The 17,732-nt window shown below is 36.0% G+C and overlaps 1 protein-coding gene across 1 annotated transcript in view; it reads right to left on the reverse strand.

Moving 5' to 3' along the window:
* Positions 1 to 238: 238 nt before the first annotated feature.
* Positions 239 to 17,732, reverse strand: part of LOC142353386 (uncharacterized) — an 80,718-nt gene continuing 63,224 nt past the window's right edge. The window contains exons 5-8 of the mRNA XM_075405617.1: positions 11,093 to 11,255; positions 9,401 to 9,513; positions 5,149 to 5,377; positions 239 to 735 (exon numbers count right to left, since the gene is read on the reverse strand). Of these exons, the coding sequence (XP_075261732.1) occupies positions 659 to 735; positions 5,149 to 5,377; positions 9,401 to 9,513; positions 11,093 to 11,255 (582 nt within the window). The 3' untranslated portion in view covers positions 239 to 658. The remainder of the gene's footprint in view (positions 736 to 5,148; positions 5,378 to 9,400; positions 9,514 to 11,092; positions 11,256 to 17,732) is intronic.

Here is a 17,732-nt window from a genome sequence, read left to right on the forward strand (position 1 = left end):
TTAACTTGGTATTTCTTGCCAAGTCATGATTAACTTTTCTTGGCTATCTTGCCAAGATCTTGTTTCTTGACAGCCATGCAAAGATCTTGCAAGTTCGTACAAATCTTGATATCTTCATGGTAAGTACCATGTCAGGATCTTGGCAAGATTTAAAAAAATTTAGTATGTTTCTTTTGAAGTTGTACCAAGTTTCAGTTCATTGGGCTGTGCGATACGATCGTTGTTAGAGAATCGGTTCTGACCAGTAATTTGAAGAGGCTATATGGATAGGTTAAGCACATTAGATCAATTCAAATCAGCGGTAATCAGCAAATATGTTTGTTTTTTTTTAAAGAAAAGTTTTTGAGAAGTGATGCAGGTGTTTAGTGTAACGAGATCTCGGCGATTGTTGATTGTATGATGTAGCGTGATGTGATATAATCTCCTCCTTGAATTTGAGAGTACTAGAATGCCTAATATACTCTGTCTAATCGCTAATAAGAATTGGTTCAGCCGCGAACAGACCCCCCCTCCAAGTTTCTAGGTCAGATAATGTATACCTATCTACTTACCATATATTTGCCACAGTGTAGGGATTTATATTCTTGGGGTTCTATAATGGAAAACACCAAAAGAAAAATCCAGTCAGTCCAAAGTAGTTGTAAGTTTTTATCTCTTGTTAGAACAGGAACGTTAGAAGAGCGGAAAGGGCGAGCGCGACCAAGTATTTCTCTCCGCCAAACCTCAGTGCCAAATCTGAAACGGCGAAAATTTTGACATTGATAAAAAAACCAAGTGCGTGTTTTTTTTTTAAATTAACCTATCTCTTCTCCGAGTTGTGGAGTAAATAGAACAATAAAAAGTTATAACCGAAACGCAGGAACGTGAGCTTTTAGTCGCTATGTCTGTTTTATTCTATTCTTATTTGTACAGCACGCCTAATGTTACTAGAAACTATTGGTACCACAAATTATTTTTAGTGCACGCCAAATGTAAAAAGTTCACTGAAGCTTTAACTTTTTTGGGTGGTCTTGACATCTGACGGTTAAAAGCCTTTCTATAATTTTTAAGACTCCTAATTTTTTAATGATTGTCCCTATAGCAACTCTAAAACATATTTCAGCTCAAGTTAGCTACATTTCCAACTTTGCTCAGGGTAACACTATGAACACCAAAATTTAGCATTAAAATTCTACAAAATTGTTAATTTTCATATTTTTCTTCAACCTCGTTCAATGGTTTTTCCTTGTTGCTTCATAATACCAGTTTCTAACTTTTTTTGTATATTTTCAGCAGAGTTGTTTTCAAATATTAAACGTCTTACAAAAAAGCCATTGTTTTCTTGGCCTAAGTTCACATCACACTATTGCTCATAAAATTTTAACATACTTTTCAATCTTGTTAAGTCGATGACAAAATATCTGTTATCTAATGTTTTAGCTAGCACTGATTTTTGTCTTAGTCATATCCGTAAATATTTCGTTAATTAATCATATTTTTGTTGTTCAATATAATTTACCTTCCACCAATTGCCTTTGTACCTGCTAAACTTAAAAGAAGATGAATCGCATTTGACGCCAATTCACAAGTAGCTACTCAGGCAAAACTTTTTGTTGGAAGCCATCAAAACAAAATTGGAATACAAAAAAAAACATAAATTAATCTTAAACTTCTACGAATGCTCCCTCAATCTATTTCTTAAAATCTTGGTGATCGTATATTGTTGTGAAAACATTCAGCAGAAGCATTTAGCATTTGTTTACAATAATCAACAGCACACTAATACTACTAGCTTTGTCAGCATAGTATTCCAGCTTGTTGTATCTCTAAGAATTTCCGTTCTGCTGAAGGGGTTTTTAGTTCTTATCTTTTCCAATAAAATGATTTGCAATATAATTTGCCTATTTCATTTTCTTTTCAAACTGTTTATCATCAAGAGAGACAAATTGCAAAAAAACCTCGGTCCATAACTAGATCTGCTTCCAGTTTCTTTTAAGGAAACCACCATAACAATTAAAAATTAAACGCTAAATTCTACTCTAACACTTTTTTTATTTCTTTCTACAACTTTGCTCGTTATATATCCGTTCTTGATAAAAAGATTCTAACAGACGCAAACTTCATTTTATTAAAAAGCTGTAATAAAAAGCAAAAGGCTCGCAAAATTGTACTGATTAATTCACAGAAATTTTTAGAGCAAAATCACTGTCAGATTTGACAAAATTTTAGCTTCGCATTTTAGTGAAATAGTCTATTTTGTAGAGGTGCATCACGATTTGCCGACGAATAGTCTTTTCAGAGTTTAAAAGCAATTGTTTCAACTACTCCTGCACCTCAATTAAGAAACTGTTTCTTCTTTATAGCATGGTTTAAAAAATGCTCGTTTTAATATTCAAACGTGACCAATTCTTTGTAGGGTACTCATAATCTTGTTGGCTTTTTTTCAACCAATTTTTGTCGGTGAATTGATACATTTTTTTTGAGGTTCAATTAACAACAGTTTTTGAATTTGTCAATTCCATAAATTTGGATTTTTATTTTTTGTCTTTATTTTAATAAATGTCAAATGGCTATAATTTTTTCTTTCATACAGCACAAACACAATCATAGACAAATTAAAGACAGCTTCAACCGACAATTAGATATTTTTTAGACATTTTTAGGAGACCACAAGAAACACCAAAAATTAAACTTACGTAGTTTTACAATATTTTATATTCATCTTTTTCTACAGCAGCAATTATCAGACAATGTTTTTCGACCTTTGACAAAAAAAATATTCATTTTGTATGTGTGGTTCATTTCATATGTGACCATATGTGTTCAATATAGTCTTTATCTTTCTTTTCCGAAACTGCTAAACATAAACATAGGATACAAATAATATAAAACCTCAATGCACAGTTAGATGTCTGCATAATTTTAAGACATAATAAGCAGCAATTATCAGACAATGTTTTTCGACCTTTGACAAAAAAATATTCATCTTGTATGTGTGGTTCATTTCATATTTGCCCATATGTGTTCAATATAGTCTTTATCTTTCTTTTCCGAAACTGCTAAACATAAACATAGGATACAAATAATATAAAACCTCAATGCACAGTTAGATGTCTGCATAATTGTAAGACATAATAAGCAACACAAAAAAACTTAAATGACCTATTATTGTTCATTTTCTTCTTATCTTTTTACAATACGATTAAGCAGTACACAATTTTTTGATAAAAATCATTGGCAAAAATTGTTTTAACGGTTTGGTATTCAAACAAGGACATTTCGGGAAAATCTAATCTTTTCTAAAGTCTCTACAGCGCACTAGTGCTCAATTTTTATCAAGAAATGGTTCAGCCTTGTTATTTGCATGAAAAAGTTTTGATCAGTAGAGGTTCAATTAACTTTCAATACTTCTGAAAAAATTATTGGCCATTTTTGTATACATTTATTGATATCTTCAAATTTACTTTGTTCAATAACATTTACCTACTATTTCCAAACAGATAAAAAAAGAGAAACTATTTTAACACCATTGCAATCCACGGCTAGCTTTTCCCTAAAGACCAAAATTGAGACTTATAAAAATCTAGAGTTTTTTGTTCATCTCTTTTTGCCATGAATTTTTCCGGATACCATTTTTGGCCGCAGAAAGTTTTTCCTACGATTACAATAGTTCACTTCTTACTGTTACTCATAACCTTGTTAGTGAATATAATAGCTACTTCTTTGCATTCAAAAACTGCTGAACAGAAATAAACATTAATATCGAACGATTTCAATCCAGCATTAGTTTTGATTACAGTTTAACCTTTAGGAGTCCACCAAAACGCCAAAAACTAAACATAGAAATCGTGAATTTTTTTGCATCTTCTTCCCTAGACGAAATGGGACGGTTATCTGCTAAGATCTTGAAAGATTCTTGCGAAAAACGGTTATCTGCTAAGAACCCTGCAAGATTAACGGTTATATGGTAAGAGTCGTGTAAGAGCCCTCACAAGAAGATGACGCATAATCATACAAGAGTCTTGCAAGAGCCTTGCAAGATCTTAGCAGATAACAGTCAATGTTTGGCTGGGGTTTGCATCAAACAACCGTAAATAACAAGGCACTGATAAATCTACTTATCATGGAAAGTTATTTCAAGTTATTTAAATCTACTTATCATGGAAAGTTATTTCAATCTACTTATCATGGAAAGTTATTTCACTGATAAATCTATTTATCATGGAAAGTTATTTCGGAAGTAATATTTTTTTTTTATAAAATGTCATTTTCTCTTCAGGTTGCAAACAATTATTCGTTGCTCTTTTGCTTAGAGTTATATTGTTTAATTTCATTTTAATTTAGACTTTTGGTTACTTTGAAATGCGATCCTTTAGAGCAAGCGACAATCATTTTTTATGTTCACTACATTATGCTTTATGGAAGTTAGAAAAGTTTACTTCGAACCGCGAATTCTAGTCAACGAGGGTGTTACGCAATCTTTTCACTTTGTCTTTTTGTGCTTTTTTCTAACTTTTTTCCAATGAATCCAGACTAACGATTTGTGTTAGTTGGGTGCCTAAGTTCCAAAGGAAAGCATCTTTGCCAAAAAGATTTTTGTTTCGTTTTTCTGTTAAAAGAGGTGTTTAAAAGGAACGGTATTCAACAACAGGAAGTCAGTTTTGAATGCGATGTTTGTTTCAGACACTGTTATGAGAGGTCAGACAGGGAGTTGAAGGTCAGGACATAAAGTAAAAAAAATGATTAAAATATTGAAAAACTTGGAAAACTCTTGACTCCGTGAAAGAAAAATTTAAACAACAAAGAAAAAATTAGGCTGACTGTCGGGAAATATTTGCCGAAGTTTGGGCGTCAAAAACAAATTTCACATCGTTTTCAACAAAAGTGTAACCCCAGTAGGAAAGGCTATGATGAAAAAACATCCAAAGTACTAGCCAGAATAATCAGGTTGGAGTAATGGTGTTATGACTAGGGCCACAACAAAGAAGATCAGGGAAGAATTAGTAAAATTAAGAATTTTAAAAATTTGCTTGATTTTTACTGTATTTTTATAAATGTCGTTATTTTGAATCAAATTAATATAAAGACTTCTTATTTGTGGCCCCAGTCATAACACCAACAAAAGTCGATTTTTTTTTGCAATGAAGAAATCTGAAAAGGGTCTCTTACCAGTTTCCGAGTTTGATCCTTTTCCAGCACCCAAACATCCAACTTCAAAGTAGTCTTCGGCCCATTTGACTGCCTCGTAGTAGACGTCAAGTTGGAATGAGTACCCTGACCCCAGGGCAGTCATACCAGTCATGACGTGTTCACACTCCCAATCGCTGTTTCCATTTTGGCTGCAGATGTCACTGAAGTTGAGTCGTTGCACGTTGGTCAATGAGTCACATGCACCCCACTGCATATGAACAACAAATGAACATCTATCATTCTGTACCTGTACCTTTGACCTAAATTGTCCATTAGTACTTAAATATAATTAAAGAGTAGCTATATAAAAAAATTGCGAGCGAATACCGGTATCAATAAACCTTGTCCGGAAAAATTAGTCCCGGACAAAACAGGCCCAAATTGCAAAATAATCCTAGACGAAACAGTCCCATAAAATATAGTCCAATAAAAACAGACAAAAAAAATCCAGACAAAAAAGTTCAATAAAAGCACTTAAAATAGTCTTAGACAAAATAGTCCCGAATAAATTTTGAAGCAATGGTATACCAATAATAAGATTTACACCCGTTGAAAAGAAGGAAATAAGTGGACAAAACAGTGTAATTGTAGTGTAATTCTAAGAGTTTAATTTCTTCAAAATTGCAGTGTATTTCTAAGAGTGCAATCGCTTCAAAATTACACTTTTCACTCTTTTCCCCACTGAAAATTGGACTAAAGAGTGTAATCAAAAGTATTTTTTAAGAGTGTAAAAAGAGTGGAGTAAAGAGTGTAAAGAGTGTAAAAAGAGTGTAATTTTTACAAAATTACACTCTTACACTCTTTTCCCTGCTATTTAAGAGTGGAAAAGTCTTTACACCCTTAATCTTGCTTAATAACGCCGGACTAGGGGTGGACACCTCGGCCCGGGTACAAATGATTTAGAAATTTTTAACAAACACAATCTATGAGTAAAGCCTCCGAACGCACTGTTTTTAATTGAAATGAGTTAGAAGTAAACCAAAAACTTGGTTGAAAATACAAAATTTGGCAAAAAACATGTTGTAATCAGCCTAAAATTTGTTCAATTAAATAAAGTCATATGAATAACTGAAGGAAATTCTTTGTTAATTGGTGCGCACAATGTAAACTCTAGCTGGAAAATTTACGTTTAGTTGGGGCTGTTTTTTCAGGGAGTGTTTTGTGTGCTTTATTGGGACCATTTGGTCTGAGACTATTTTTTCTGGGATCGTTTTGCTATTTTCCACTATTCTACGAGGGAGGGTTTTGTTCGAGACTGTTTTGTCTGTTCAACACCAAAACAAATATGTGAGAGGTAGTTAGGTTCGACGGTAAGGGTATTTCACAAAACAGTAGTCCTTTTTGCATTGAAGCGAAACCGACGTGAAATGTATCGACAGATAAGGCTAAAATAGTTTTCATCAACATTGATTACTAAAACGAGGGAGTATACTGCAATTAAGTGGAACCTAATCATGCAAATATTCAGAAGAATCTCAGCGAAAAATAATTTGCGGCGGAAAATAGATTCCTCTTTTCAAATTCCAGCGACCGAAAATTCCGTTTAAGGAACGGTCTTTTAGTCGGCAAAATTTTTGAGTCTTTCACCCGCACAATGTACTAAGAAATAAATAGGATAAAAAAGTAAAATTAGAATACAAAAATAGATAGATTTTTTTTCAAAAATCTGGTACAGTTGGACTCTCGTTATGAACTGGCTACTTACATATTAGCATGTTTAACTGTGTAAGTTTGTTCAGTTGTAAAGGTGCTTCAAAAACTTGATATTACCCATTATACGACGAGTTGTTGTTGCTATTCAGTCGGCCAGTCAACGAGTGAAAGAACTTTTCATCACAAGTTATAACTGTTCATCATAAAAAAAACATTTGAAAGCATTCAAAAATATAATCAAATTTTTTCTTTAATATTGAGTGGTAAGAAATTATACAACAAAGGGGAGGAAAAGTCAAAAGATGCTCTTGAGGCGAGCTGTTTCAAATAAATCATGATATGTCAGCAATTTGCGGGGAGAGGAGTCATTGTTTTGTTCAAACGACAAAAGAGTTGATTTCTCATTTTTATTTGGGTAAAAACTTTTAGGCCTGTTTTGTTTTTTTCCAACTGCAAAGATGTTCTGTAGGTAGCGTAATTCATTCTGTGCGAACAGATTGGTGGCAGTTTTAAGAAGAACTACTGGACAAAAGAGTTTTTGTTTTCAGTTATCGACAATGCTGCTTTAGGAAAACACCAGTAGTGAGACTTTAAGACTTTATTTTGAGGTGTGGTATTGATTCCAGTTTTCACGTTCGGAGAAATATACAGATGCTTTGGGGAAAATTTGGTTTATTCTAATTAAGAGAAATATCTTATCTTTTTGATTAGTGCAAATTTAATGTTTATGCGAAAAGAAGCCCATTGTTAGTAAATTTTATGATAAATGCCTGACTAAAAAAATATTTTTTCATGGTGGCAATTTTAAGTGTGCAGAACAGCTTTTCTCCTCTAAGATGACTTTGGTTTACATTGTACTGTTTTGGTCCAAGTGGTTCAAGGCAGGTCGACTCTTAGTCCTAATTCTTCAAGAACTTTTTGTAGCTTTCATTCAAAACTGTTGTTCTTATTCTTTGACGGTGTCCTGCTCTGATTAATCAAATTGTTATCCGAAAATAGCCGCCCCGCCTCAAAATTGTTTTTTTTTGCTGTTTCCATGGCTTTTCGAATTGACGGCTTGGACTTTCTTGGCCCGTTGAGCCTTGCAAGAACGGAAAAAAAATCGCATTATTATTGTTTCGATTTCAGTTGTTTGGAAATTTGGACAGTAAATTTTGAGGCTTGTGAGCGTCAAAACCATGCAGCTACGCGGATAACAATAGAAAGTTTCTGCGCTTTTCATGGTATCTCTCCAACCTTTTTGAAGAAAATTCAGAATACCATTTTGTTGAGAAATCAGTCGAGAACAATACTAAATGTTGTCACTATTGTCACTCCGTTGTTGAAGTGTATGAGAAATAAGAGTTGATATGGCCAGATCCTTCATAATCTGGTTTAAATTGAACCAGTAGCCCACACAGGAAGAAATAAATATTCTGTTTTGTGATGGGGGAAACTATGTTGAATGCTCCTCCGCTGACACCTGTATCCAATCAAAAATTTGATGCTGAACCAATGACACACAATCTTTTTTTCCACCTCAAAAATTCGAGAACGGCTAGTTGATTTCTTAATCAGCAACAGCGAAACAAATGTGGAATCGAAACAGCTAACAGTCGGACCGACGAAACCGTTTATAGTGTAAAAAATCTTATGAAAGAAAATTTTCCTGCCTTGAGGGAAAGAAGGAAATGGCATCAATAGTTTGATTCGACAAATCAATCGTTGAGCTGACGTCGAGTGGAGTCTGGAAGCAAATACGCTAAGCAGTCAATGGCTTCTGGGAAAAGAAGTTGATAAGTTAATGCGGGCGGGTAAGCACAATTTAGTCCAAAATTGCAGGGTTTCCTACCTACGACCAAATTTTGTTGAGTGGAAGCGATTGTAGATTGAAAATCAGCAGCAACAAAATTCAACTATTTGCAAAATTTAACACAAAATTAACAACTCAAAATTGAGGACAGGAATGACCAGAAAAGATTTAATAGGCGCCTGGCAAACGAAGATAAACCTGAAGCGGAGTCTTAATTTGTATTCATGATCAGTGATTTTCCGCAACTTAGTATAGAATTCTGCGAGGAGCTCCGAATAGCTACCTTCAGATTAGGAAACACATAGCAATCCAAAGCATCGCAACTATCACTGGGAAGCAAAAATGACGTTCGAACCCCCAATTCAACCTACGATTGAACGCTACGTTGGGTATACTCTTAGAACCCCCGCTATCGTACCAAACGTTTTTTTTATACAAAATTACAAGGGGGGGGGGGGGGGGGGTAAATACAAAGCCCCCACATCTAGCCCCTGACCTTATATTTTGGATCGCAGTAGTGTTTCGTTATAGGACTTAACCAGACCAAATTTCAGGAAATCTGATATTCAATTGTGATTTTGTTCAAGTCAATTTCCTTGTCCTTAATCTCATCATTGAGCAAAAATGAGCTGAGAACCAGAGTAGATCAGTCAGTCAAAAAGTTGAAAACTTGCTGAAACAGTTGAAAATTTGTGAGTATTGCGCTGAATTGTTCTGAATTTTTCTTGACCACTATATCAACTATTTGATTTTTGTCTGAGTTAAGATTTTGAAACCTAGACGTACAGCTAGTTTGAAGAAGACCCCATCATCGCCAGCATCTTCTCCTAATCTGACAAACAAAGTGCAGTCCCGCCCCTTGCACGTCATGTTTGCACCGGTGAACAATGTTTCAGATGCTGAAACACAAAATAATTACCCGTACCGAACTGCCAGAGGCCGTCGTACCAGTTTTTCCAAAGATGAGTCTTTGTCAAGAGATCCCGGGTTGAGAAAATGTGACAAAACGACGCAAGAAGCGTCGTTTTTTGTCAAATTTTTGCCGATTTCGTTCGTTTTTCATGTAGGAAATGTCGATTAAAGTCGTTTATTGTCAGTATTGTTGGTTTTTGATGTAAGAAATGTCTATTATCGTCGTTTTTCGTCGGTATTGTCAGTCTCAATTTGTTTTGAATACAAAATAAGTAGAGTAACATTAAGTTTTGGGTGGCGCAGTGGAGGAGAAGATGGATAGTAATTTCGGGGTTGAGGGTTCGAATCCTGTCAGGTACTGTCATTTTTGTAAAATTTTCAGAGCAACAAAAACCGACGATTCTTACGTTTAAATACCGACGAAAACCGATAAAAACGAAGAAAAAAGGTAAGGGTTTTGATCGGTTTTGGCGAAGTAAAAGCGACGAAAACCGACAATTCTTATGTTCGAATCCGACGAAATTCTCAACACAGGAGGTCAAAATTTGGGTTTAGCAGAAAAGACTTGAGATTTCTCTCGTTAGTGATGTTTGGTATCACAATTCATTCTCCAATTTTAGCGTTTTTGGTATCAGATTCAGACAAAAACTGATTAGATATACACACACACACACACATATATATATATATATATATATATATATATAAATATATATATATATATATATATATATATATATATATACCCGGGTCGAGGTTTTTGGGTAAATTTTTGCTAGAATTGCGGTGAATTTTTGTCAGAAATGCGGTGATTGCAATGAATGCGGTGAAAATAAATATTTCACCGCATTTCACCGCATTTCTTACAAAAAAAAATCACTGCGAAAATCAATGCATTTCTTACAAAAAATCACCGCATTTGCTTTCCAATGTTTACTCATTCTGATTTAAATTCACAACAAATATCAAAGAATTAAGTGACAGTTGGCGCAGTGGAATAAGCAGTTGAAGGCATGACGGAGGTATGAGGTTCGACCGAGTGTAGGAGCAATTATTTTTTGTAAGAATACTGAGAACGCGGAGAAAAAAAATAATTCACCGCGATTCACCGCATTCACCGCAAAAAGATGTAAGATATACGCGGTGAGAATTATTTTTTTTACCACATTTCACCGCGTTTCTTACGGAAATTCACCCCCAAACCTCCATATATTCACCACCATATATATATATATATATATATATATATAGAAGAATTTTATATATATATATATATGTGTGTGTGTGTGTGTGTTGATTTATGATTCGAAACGGTAGGATTATGACTCGACAGACCGGGTCATTGTTCCGAAATACCAGATTTATGAATAGAAAGACCGGGTCATTGTTCTGAAATACCAGATATATGATTCGATTTACCGGGTCATTAACTTCTTCCGGGTCCGTGTATTTAACGACCCGGAATGACACCCCCCCCCAGACGACGTTTTGTCGAGTCATAATTCTACCACCTCGCCCCGGGGTGTGTGTGTGTGTGGGACGTTGGAACATATTTCGATTTCTAACTCAGATTATAAAACTCGTTCACAAGAATAGATTCGAGAGAGTGTTCAATGCCATCTATTGTTAAGTTGGTCCCGTAGCTGAATTGAATCTCAAATGTGTCTTCTGGGCCAATAGCATCTGCCGCCGAATTATCCACATTCACACAAGCGTATCTCTCCCGAGGCTGAAAAGTACTGCATCTATTCAAATGACCCAAAGTAAAGTTTGATTAAAAAAAACGATAATTGAATCAATTTTTGGAATAAAAACCTGGTATATAAACGGATGTTGTGATGATAGACTTCGGACATTCGCGGATCAAAAAACAGTCAATTGTGGTTATAAAAAAAACGAAAATTGAATCATTTTTAGTCAAAAAAATCAATTCTCGACAATTTAAAATTGTGTTAGACTATATTTTACCAAAACACCTTAAATCTTTATTTTTTCATATATCGAGGTCTTGCAAGAATCTTGCGAGAGTATCGTAAAAATACGCCCCATCCTGCAATATTGTTTCCTGAAATGGGCAAAGAGGGAAAGGATGAGAAAAGAGGTGGGAAACACACCCAGAACGTACTGGAAAAAGTCTCAAAAGTCGGGTTATTCAAATTGACTGGAGCCTTTTCCCACAATTTTCCAGCTTTTATTTTACCTTAAAACCTTATTAATCTTGGTAAGGCCTTAGTACTTAGAAAACTTATTACGGCCGAATTACGGACCGTAGTCAACTTTACAAGATCTTAGTATGGTTTTCATTCAAGACTTATACGGTGCCGTACTACGGTCGTACCAAGTTTTCCAAGTATGGGTAACCTGGGACGTCGTCGAGAATTATATATAAAAAAAATGAATTTTGTAATTTTTCCGGCATTCCAGCATATTCAAAACTTCCATTTAAATTTTGCTGCTTCTCGTTAGAAGTTATGTTGTAATTCAGCCCATTTACTTCAACTGCTAAAAAAAATGAGTCTAATAAGGTCAGTGGCATGTCCACCATTCATTTGCAAAACAACCCTTTTGACCGCAAAAACATGTGAGAACTTTGCTGACGGCTGTTGATCGTAAAAAATTAAATGGTTCTGAAAATTACTTTTTGGACACTTTAAAAAAAACGGTCGGTTTCGTACGAAACCGAAGGAAGTACACCTAGACTAGAAGAAATAAATGGAGAAGCAAGGCTATAAAATTCTGCTGGTTCTCCCAGGGGACATCATTACGATTCAATTCAAACGTCCACGAAAATAAACTTGTTTAACTTTAGAGACAGGATTTTGGTCGAAATTGTCTGCATCTTTAAAGTGTTGTCATATATTATTATATGAATTCTTAACTGATGATTTTCATTTAGTTCGATTTGCGCAATTTCTGAATAACTTTTATTTTCTAGATTTTTTCTATATTTAAGTAATCTCGCTTTTTGCGCAAACTTGAAATAAAATTAAGTTGCAACTCCTAAACAAATCACTACCAGCTAACAATGCAGTCTTTAAGATCTTACAAAAAGTAGAAATGTAGAGTGACATCTGGAAGACCCCCCCCCCCCCCGCTTAATTAAGAACCATATACGCCTAATTGTTAACCACCATGTGCATCATCAAGGCAAAGTTACCTCATTAATGGACAGCCCCCGAACCCAACGGTAGACAAAATGAAAGGTAGGATCTTGAGCAGGAGCTTAAGAGCATCACTTGCAAGTTACGTTTCAGAGGTACATGGCTGTGCACCGAGCAATAAAGTTTAAACAACATCAATCCTGACATCAACTTCTTTTTCCGCTCAGGTTGCTGGTATGTGGACAACAAAATTAACATTCGTAACGCGTGGCAAGATGCGGTCATTGTCGAATTACAGGCAAGCCAACTGGGAACGTGGGAACATGGGGAATGAGCTCTATTGACTTCCACTGCTGGTGGAGTGTAAATTTTTCGCAGATATTGTTAAATAAAAATAATTATTATTACCGCTAATCGCTAATCATTTCTCACACCTGGATCATGTTCTGAACCGAATAAGGAAATGGAAAATCATTTTGTGGACGTTTTTCTAATAAGAAAAGAAATGAAATTTGTTTCTTCTCTGCACTCAATTGATTTTCAAATTACCCTCCGGCAGAAATATTTGAGAGAACGATTGGTCCTAATGTTGATAAATTTTGTGACTTTAATATGCAAAACCATGGCGTTCCTCGCACAATCCCTCTTAATTAAGCGAAATGTCTGATTGGCAATCAAATTAAAAAATTTGTCGTAATGAAAAAAAATTGAAACAACACTAAGTATCATCGAGTTATAGGCCTATTCGAGATATAAATCAAACAATTAAAAGACGACTTGCATGTATTAAAAATGAAAAGGGATCTGGGATTTTGTTCAAAATCAAACATGCCTTTGAGTCTGTGATGTACCAACTGCAAATATGCAAAAAAAGCCATCAAAGTTTTCACCCTTTGACGCAAACTTTGGGTAGCAAAACATTTACTATACCATAATTCATGAACTTGACTTGCGAAATTTTTATTATTATTATTATTATTATTATTATTATTATTATTATTTTTATTAATATTATTATTAGTAATATTTTTATTATTATTATTATTATTATTATTATTATTATTATTATTATTAATATTAATATTACTGCTATGCTGGTCCCTAGGGAAAAACAGTGGCGGTTAAATACTCAATTTCGAGGTTTTTCGATTTATTTGCAACTGAAATTGAACTTATTCTTTTTGATTGTCACGCGCGCTTTTTATGAAGCGGCGAAGTTTAGACTGAACTAATTTAGTTACCAGACAATACCTGTTAACTAAAGAGTACATAATGTTCCGAAGAACTGAACTATAAATGAGCAACAACAACGTATGATTAAAATAGTAGCATATAGTTTAGAAGTGTTTATAGTAATAGGCTCGAATGCTTGGTTAACAATCCCCAGGGAATGAGTTTTTTGGTTACTAAGTCAATCCTTGGTGTTCCTCCTGGAATTACTCCGTAACATATCCCCCCGCAGGAAAGAATTTTGGTATCAAAATTCGCTTGGGTTGTAGAAGTCTCTTGGGTGGATATCGGAAATGGCACTTGGTGGGCCTCCTTCATGTTCTTCTGTTTCGTTATTGTCCAACTGATCGCCTTCCACTAGTTCGTTTGATGTATTTTGGACTGCGTCATTTTCGTCGTCTGGAGTGGATTCCAGATGGATTATGTCGTGTGTTTGTTTGCCGGTAGAATTCGAGCTGTCGAGATACACGACTTCGATAGGGTTGTCATTCTCAGGTTGTTTCTTCGGAGAATTTGTTTCCCAGACGTTGTCGACGATTCTATCAACGCGTGGGGTTGATCGGGCTTGGCTGGGGCCGGGGGTTGTTGCAGAGGTGGACGGTGAGTTCATGAAGTTGTTCGCATCTGAGTATGCTGTGATGCGAAAAGTGGGTCCCCCGGGAGTCTCGCGAATATTGAAGGTCTTTATTGTTTAGGGCTGGTTTTTAGCAGCGATTTGTTTTAGGATGAGCTGGAATAAAGTAGCTTTCTTTTATCGTTGCGCACTGATTGGCTGTGTTTTAGGGCCGCTTCCTTTGATTTCTGGGCAAATGATTTTGCTCTATTTTGATCGGTTTTTCTGATTGTGCATTTGGGGTTTTGCTTAGCTCGTGTTGGTCGAGCTTGTTTTCTTTGATTGGCCCTTGCCAACTTGACAACATCAGCGTGCCCCAGGGGTTCAGTGTTTACTGGGTTCGTGCGGCATGGTTGGATCGTGGCGGCTCGTGCAGCTTGCTCTTCTAAATAAAATCGTCTTAGTTTACGTTGGTTACTGTGGTATTTGTTAACCGTTTTGCAAGCAACCATATGTATAAATCGGGGTCTGTCATTGGTATACGTGTCCGGGGGAGTGGGGAGTGTTTGTGTTACAGTAGCTAAGTCGCTATTTCTTATTACCGTGTTTTTTCTATTGTCTGTGTCGAGTGTTATGGTGTGTGGGGTGTAATTGGTAATCGTTCCATTTGGAATGATATTCCATTGTGGTTTTAATGACCCTCGAGTTGTTGGGTTTGATTTACGTGCAATGGTTTTTTCTGACCATATTTTTCTTATTATATGTGACCTTGGATGTTTTATCACCAAATGCGATTTGTAATTTAGAGGGAGTGAACCTACCAGGGACGCGCGTGTGGCTAATCAGCGGCGCGTTCTCAGAATCTGAGGAATCCGGGGTTATTGTTCGTTGGGCGGGGTTTTGTTGTTCATCCTCTTTGTACTGAATATCGAGCTCTGGTTCTGAATCTTCGTCAAAATCCCACATTGCTTCCCGGGGGAGTGCTGGATGTTTCAGTTTCTGTTTGTCTGAAACAAAGGATCGTATTTTGTTATAAGTTAGCTTTGTTTGATTTGATTTAGTTACTATATTTGATAGTTCCGTATTTGGTGGGCGACCGAAGTGAGCTTCGAATGGTTTAATTTTTGTGACGGAATTGGGGATGAGCCTAATGGATTGGATTATTTTTTTTACAATTTGGGCTAGGTCAGCGTTGGACCATAGTGGGTCTGATTGCATGATTGCAATTCGACGTTTCATCGTTTGGATTAGGCGCTCTACCATTCGGGTGGCCCTATGGTCACCGGCCGGTGCGAGTATGAGTTTGATGTTTTTGTCTTTACAGTATACTTCAAACTCGCGCGCTTTGAAAGCTTGCGCTTGATCACATCTTATAGAGCGTGGTAAGCCATGAAAGTTACAATATTCTTCGAGGTATTTAAGCGCTGTTTCAGTATCACAATTTTTTTATACTTTTGCGTGGGGTAGCGTGTTAGGCGGTCTACCGTTACTAGTATGTAGTAGCCGTCCTTATGTTCGCGAAATGATAAGGGAACAGCGAAATCCATTTGGATTTCTTCTTTAGGTTCGTTTAATTTTGGTAGAATTCCTAATTGTGATTTTATTTGGATAGCTTTTATATTTTTACCGTTTCTAATGCAGTCTGAACATGATTGGACCTTGTAGGTCACATTCCTATGGATACGAGGCAACCATATCAAGTCTCCGAGTCTCAACATTCCAAGTTGTCCGGGATGCGTTTGGTGTATCGAATCGATAACCAGGTGTTTTAAGGATTTTTGGACCATTAGGCGATTGTCATAAAGAATACATCCCGAGGGAGTTACGGATAAATCGCGTTTAAGGGAGTAAAAATAGGGGTTAACTGTTTTCATTGTGTTCCAATCTCGGTCTCCAATTAACTTTATCAAGGGTGCGAGTTGTTTATCTTTTTTCGTGGCTTCGGCCAAGAACTCCTCGCCAAAAACTTGGCTTAGGTGCTTTCTGTACTCTGTCATGTTCGCTTGGTTCCCTAGGGGGTAGATAGATATGTTTGGGTCTGATCTGAGTGGGCTTCTATCCATGCCCTTGTTTGATGTTCCTTCTGTTTGGGCACTGATTGAGGTAAAGGTTTTTTGTTGTCTTCCATTTCAGATTTGTTGGGTGCTCTCTTGCGTTTGATAATCGAACGGAGGTATGTTTCAGTTGTTGGATTTTGTCTGGATGTGACGAGTACTTTTTGAGAATTTGGAAATGTAAAGTTAACTTTTGCAACTCGGGCTGAATGCCGGATTGGGGATTTTGAAATTGGGGGATTGTATACTGCCTGTAATGTGTTATCAGAGAAGTTATACTTTGAAAATAATAGATTTTGATTAACAGAATGATTTGAAATAGATGATTTTTTAAGGGATTTGATAGAAGATTTATAGGTTGGATTAGCGGGCGAATAAGAATGTATTGAATTGATTGAATTAGAGTTTGTAAAATTTGTAGCGAGAGCAAGCGACTGATCAGTGTAGCGAGATTGGCAAAAAGCTTTTGTTTTCTGTGCCGCGTGCGCTTTATTACTTATGACGTCATTTTGTGTTTGGTATTTGTCTGCGCTCAATTTTTCGATTGTGTCGTTTGGCAGAATGTACTTGAATTTATTGATTGTGTTTATTATGAATTGTGTATCGTCGGTGGATGGTGGTGGGGGGGGGGGTTGTGAGGGGTTTCGGCTTAAATAATCTGCGAACCCCATATTCTTCCCTGGGACATGCTCGATTGTAAAATTGAATGGTAGAAGTCTATCTACCATCGTGTTAATCGACTTTGGTATGTTTTATTGCATTTGTTTTCTTTCAGGGCTGAGAGGAGGGCTTGGTGGTCAGTTAGCAGTTTAAATTCTTGTCCATGTAAGTAATGTTTGAAATGTTCGACGGCCCATACGACAGCCAACAATTCTAGTTCGTTTGTACTGTAGCCTGATTCACAGTTATTTAAGAATCTGCTAGCGAAAACTATATTATGCCATACGTTGCTGTGTTTTTGTTCGATACTTACCCCCAATGCCTTTGTTGCTGGCGTCGCATTTGATGCGTGTTTCTTTCGTTGTATCGGAATTTTGTTTTCGTTAATTTGTTTTATCTTTTGTTTTATGTTGGTAAATGTCTTGGAGTGTGTTTCATTCCAGTTTAGGCGATTGTTTTTTTAACCTATTTTCTTTAATAGTGGTCTTACTGGTTCTGTTAGCTCTGCCAGTTTTGGAATGAATTTTATGAGATGGTGAATACTTCCCATGAATGACCGTAGTTGTTTTAGTGTTTTGGGGTGTTCGAGTTTCATTATGGCTTCTGTT

The sequence above is a fragment of the Convolutriloba macropyga genome, chromosome 14 (genome assembly GCF_964194025.1).
Source record: "Convolutriloba macropyga chromosome 14, txConMacr16.3, whole genome shotgun sequence".
Taxonomy (NCBI): domain Eukaryota; kingdom Metazoa; phylum Xenacoelomorpha; order Acoela; family Convolutidae; genus Convolutriloba; species Convolutriloba macropyga.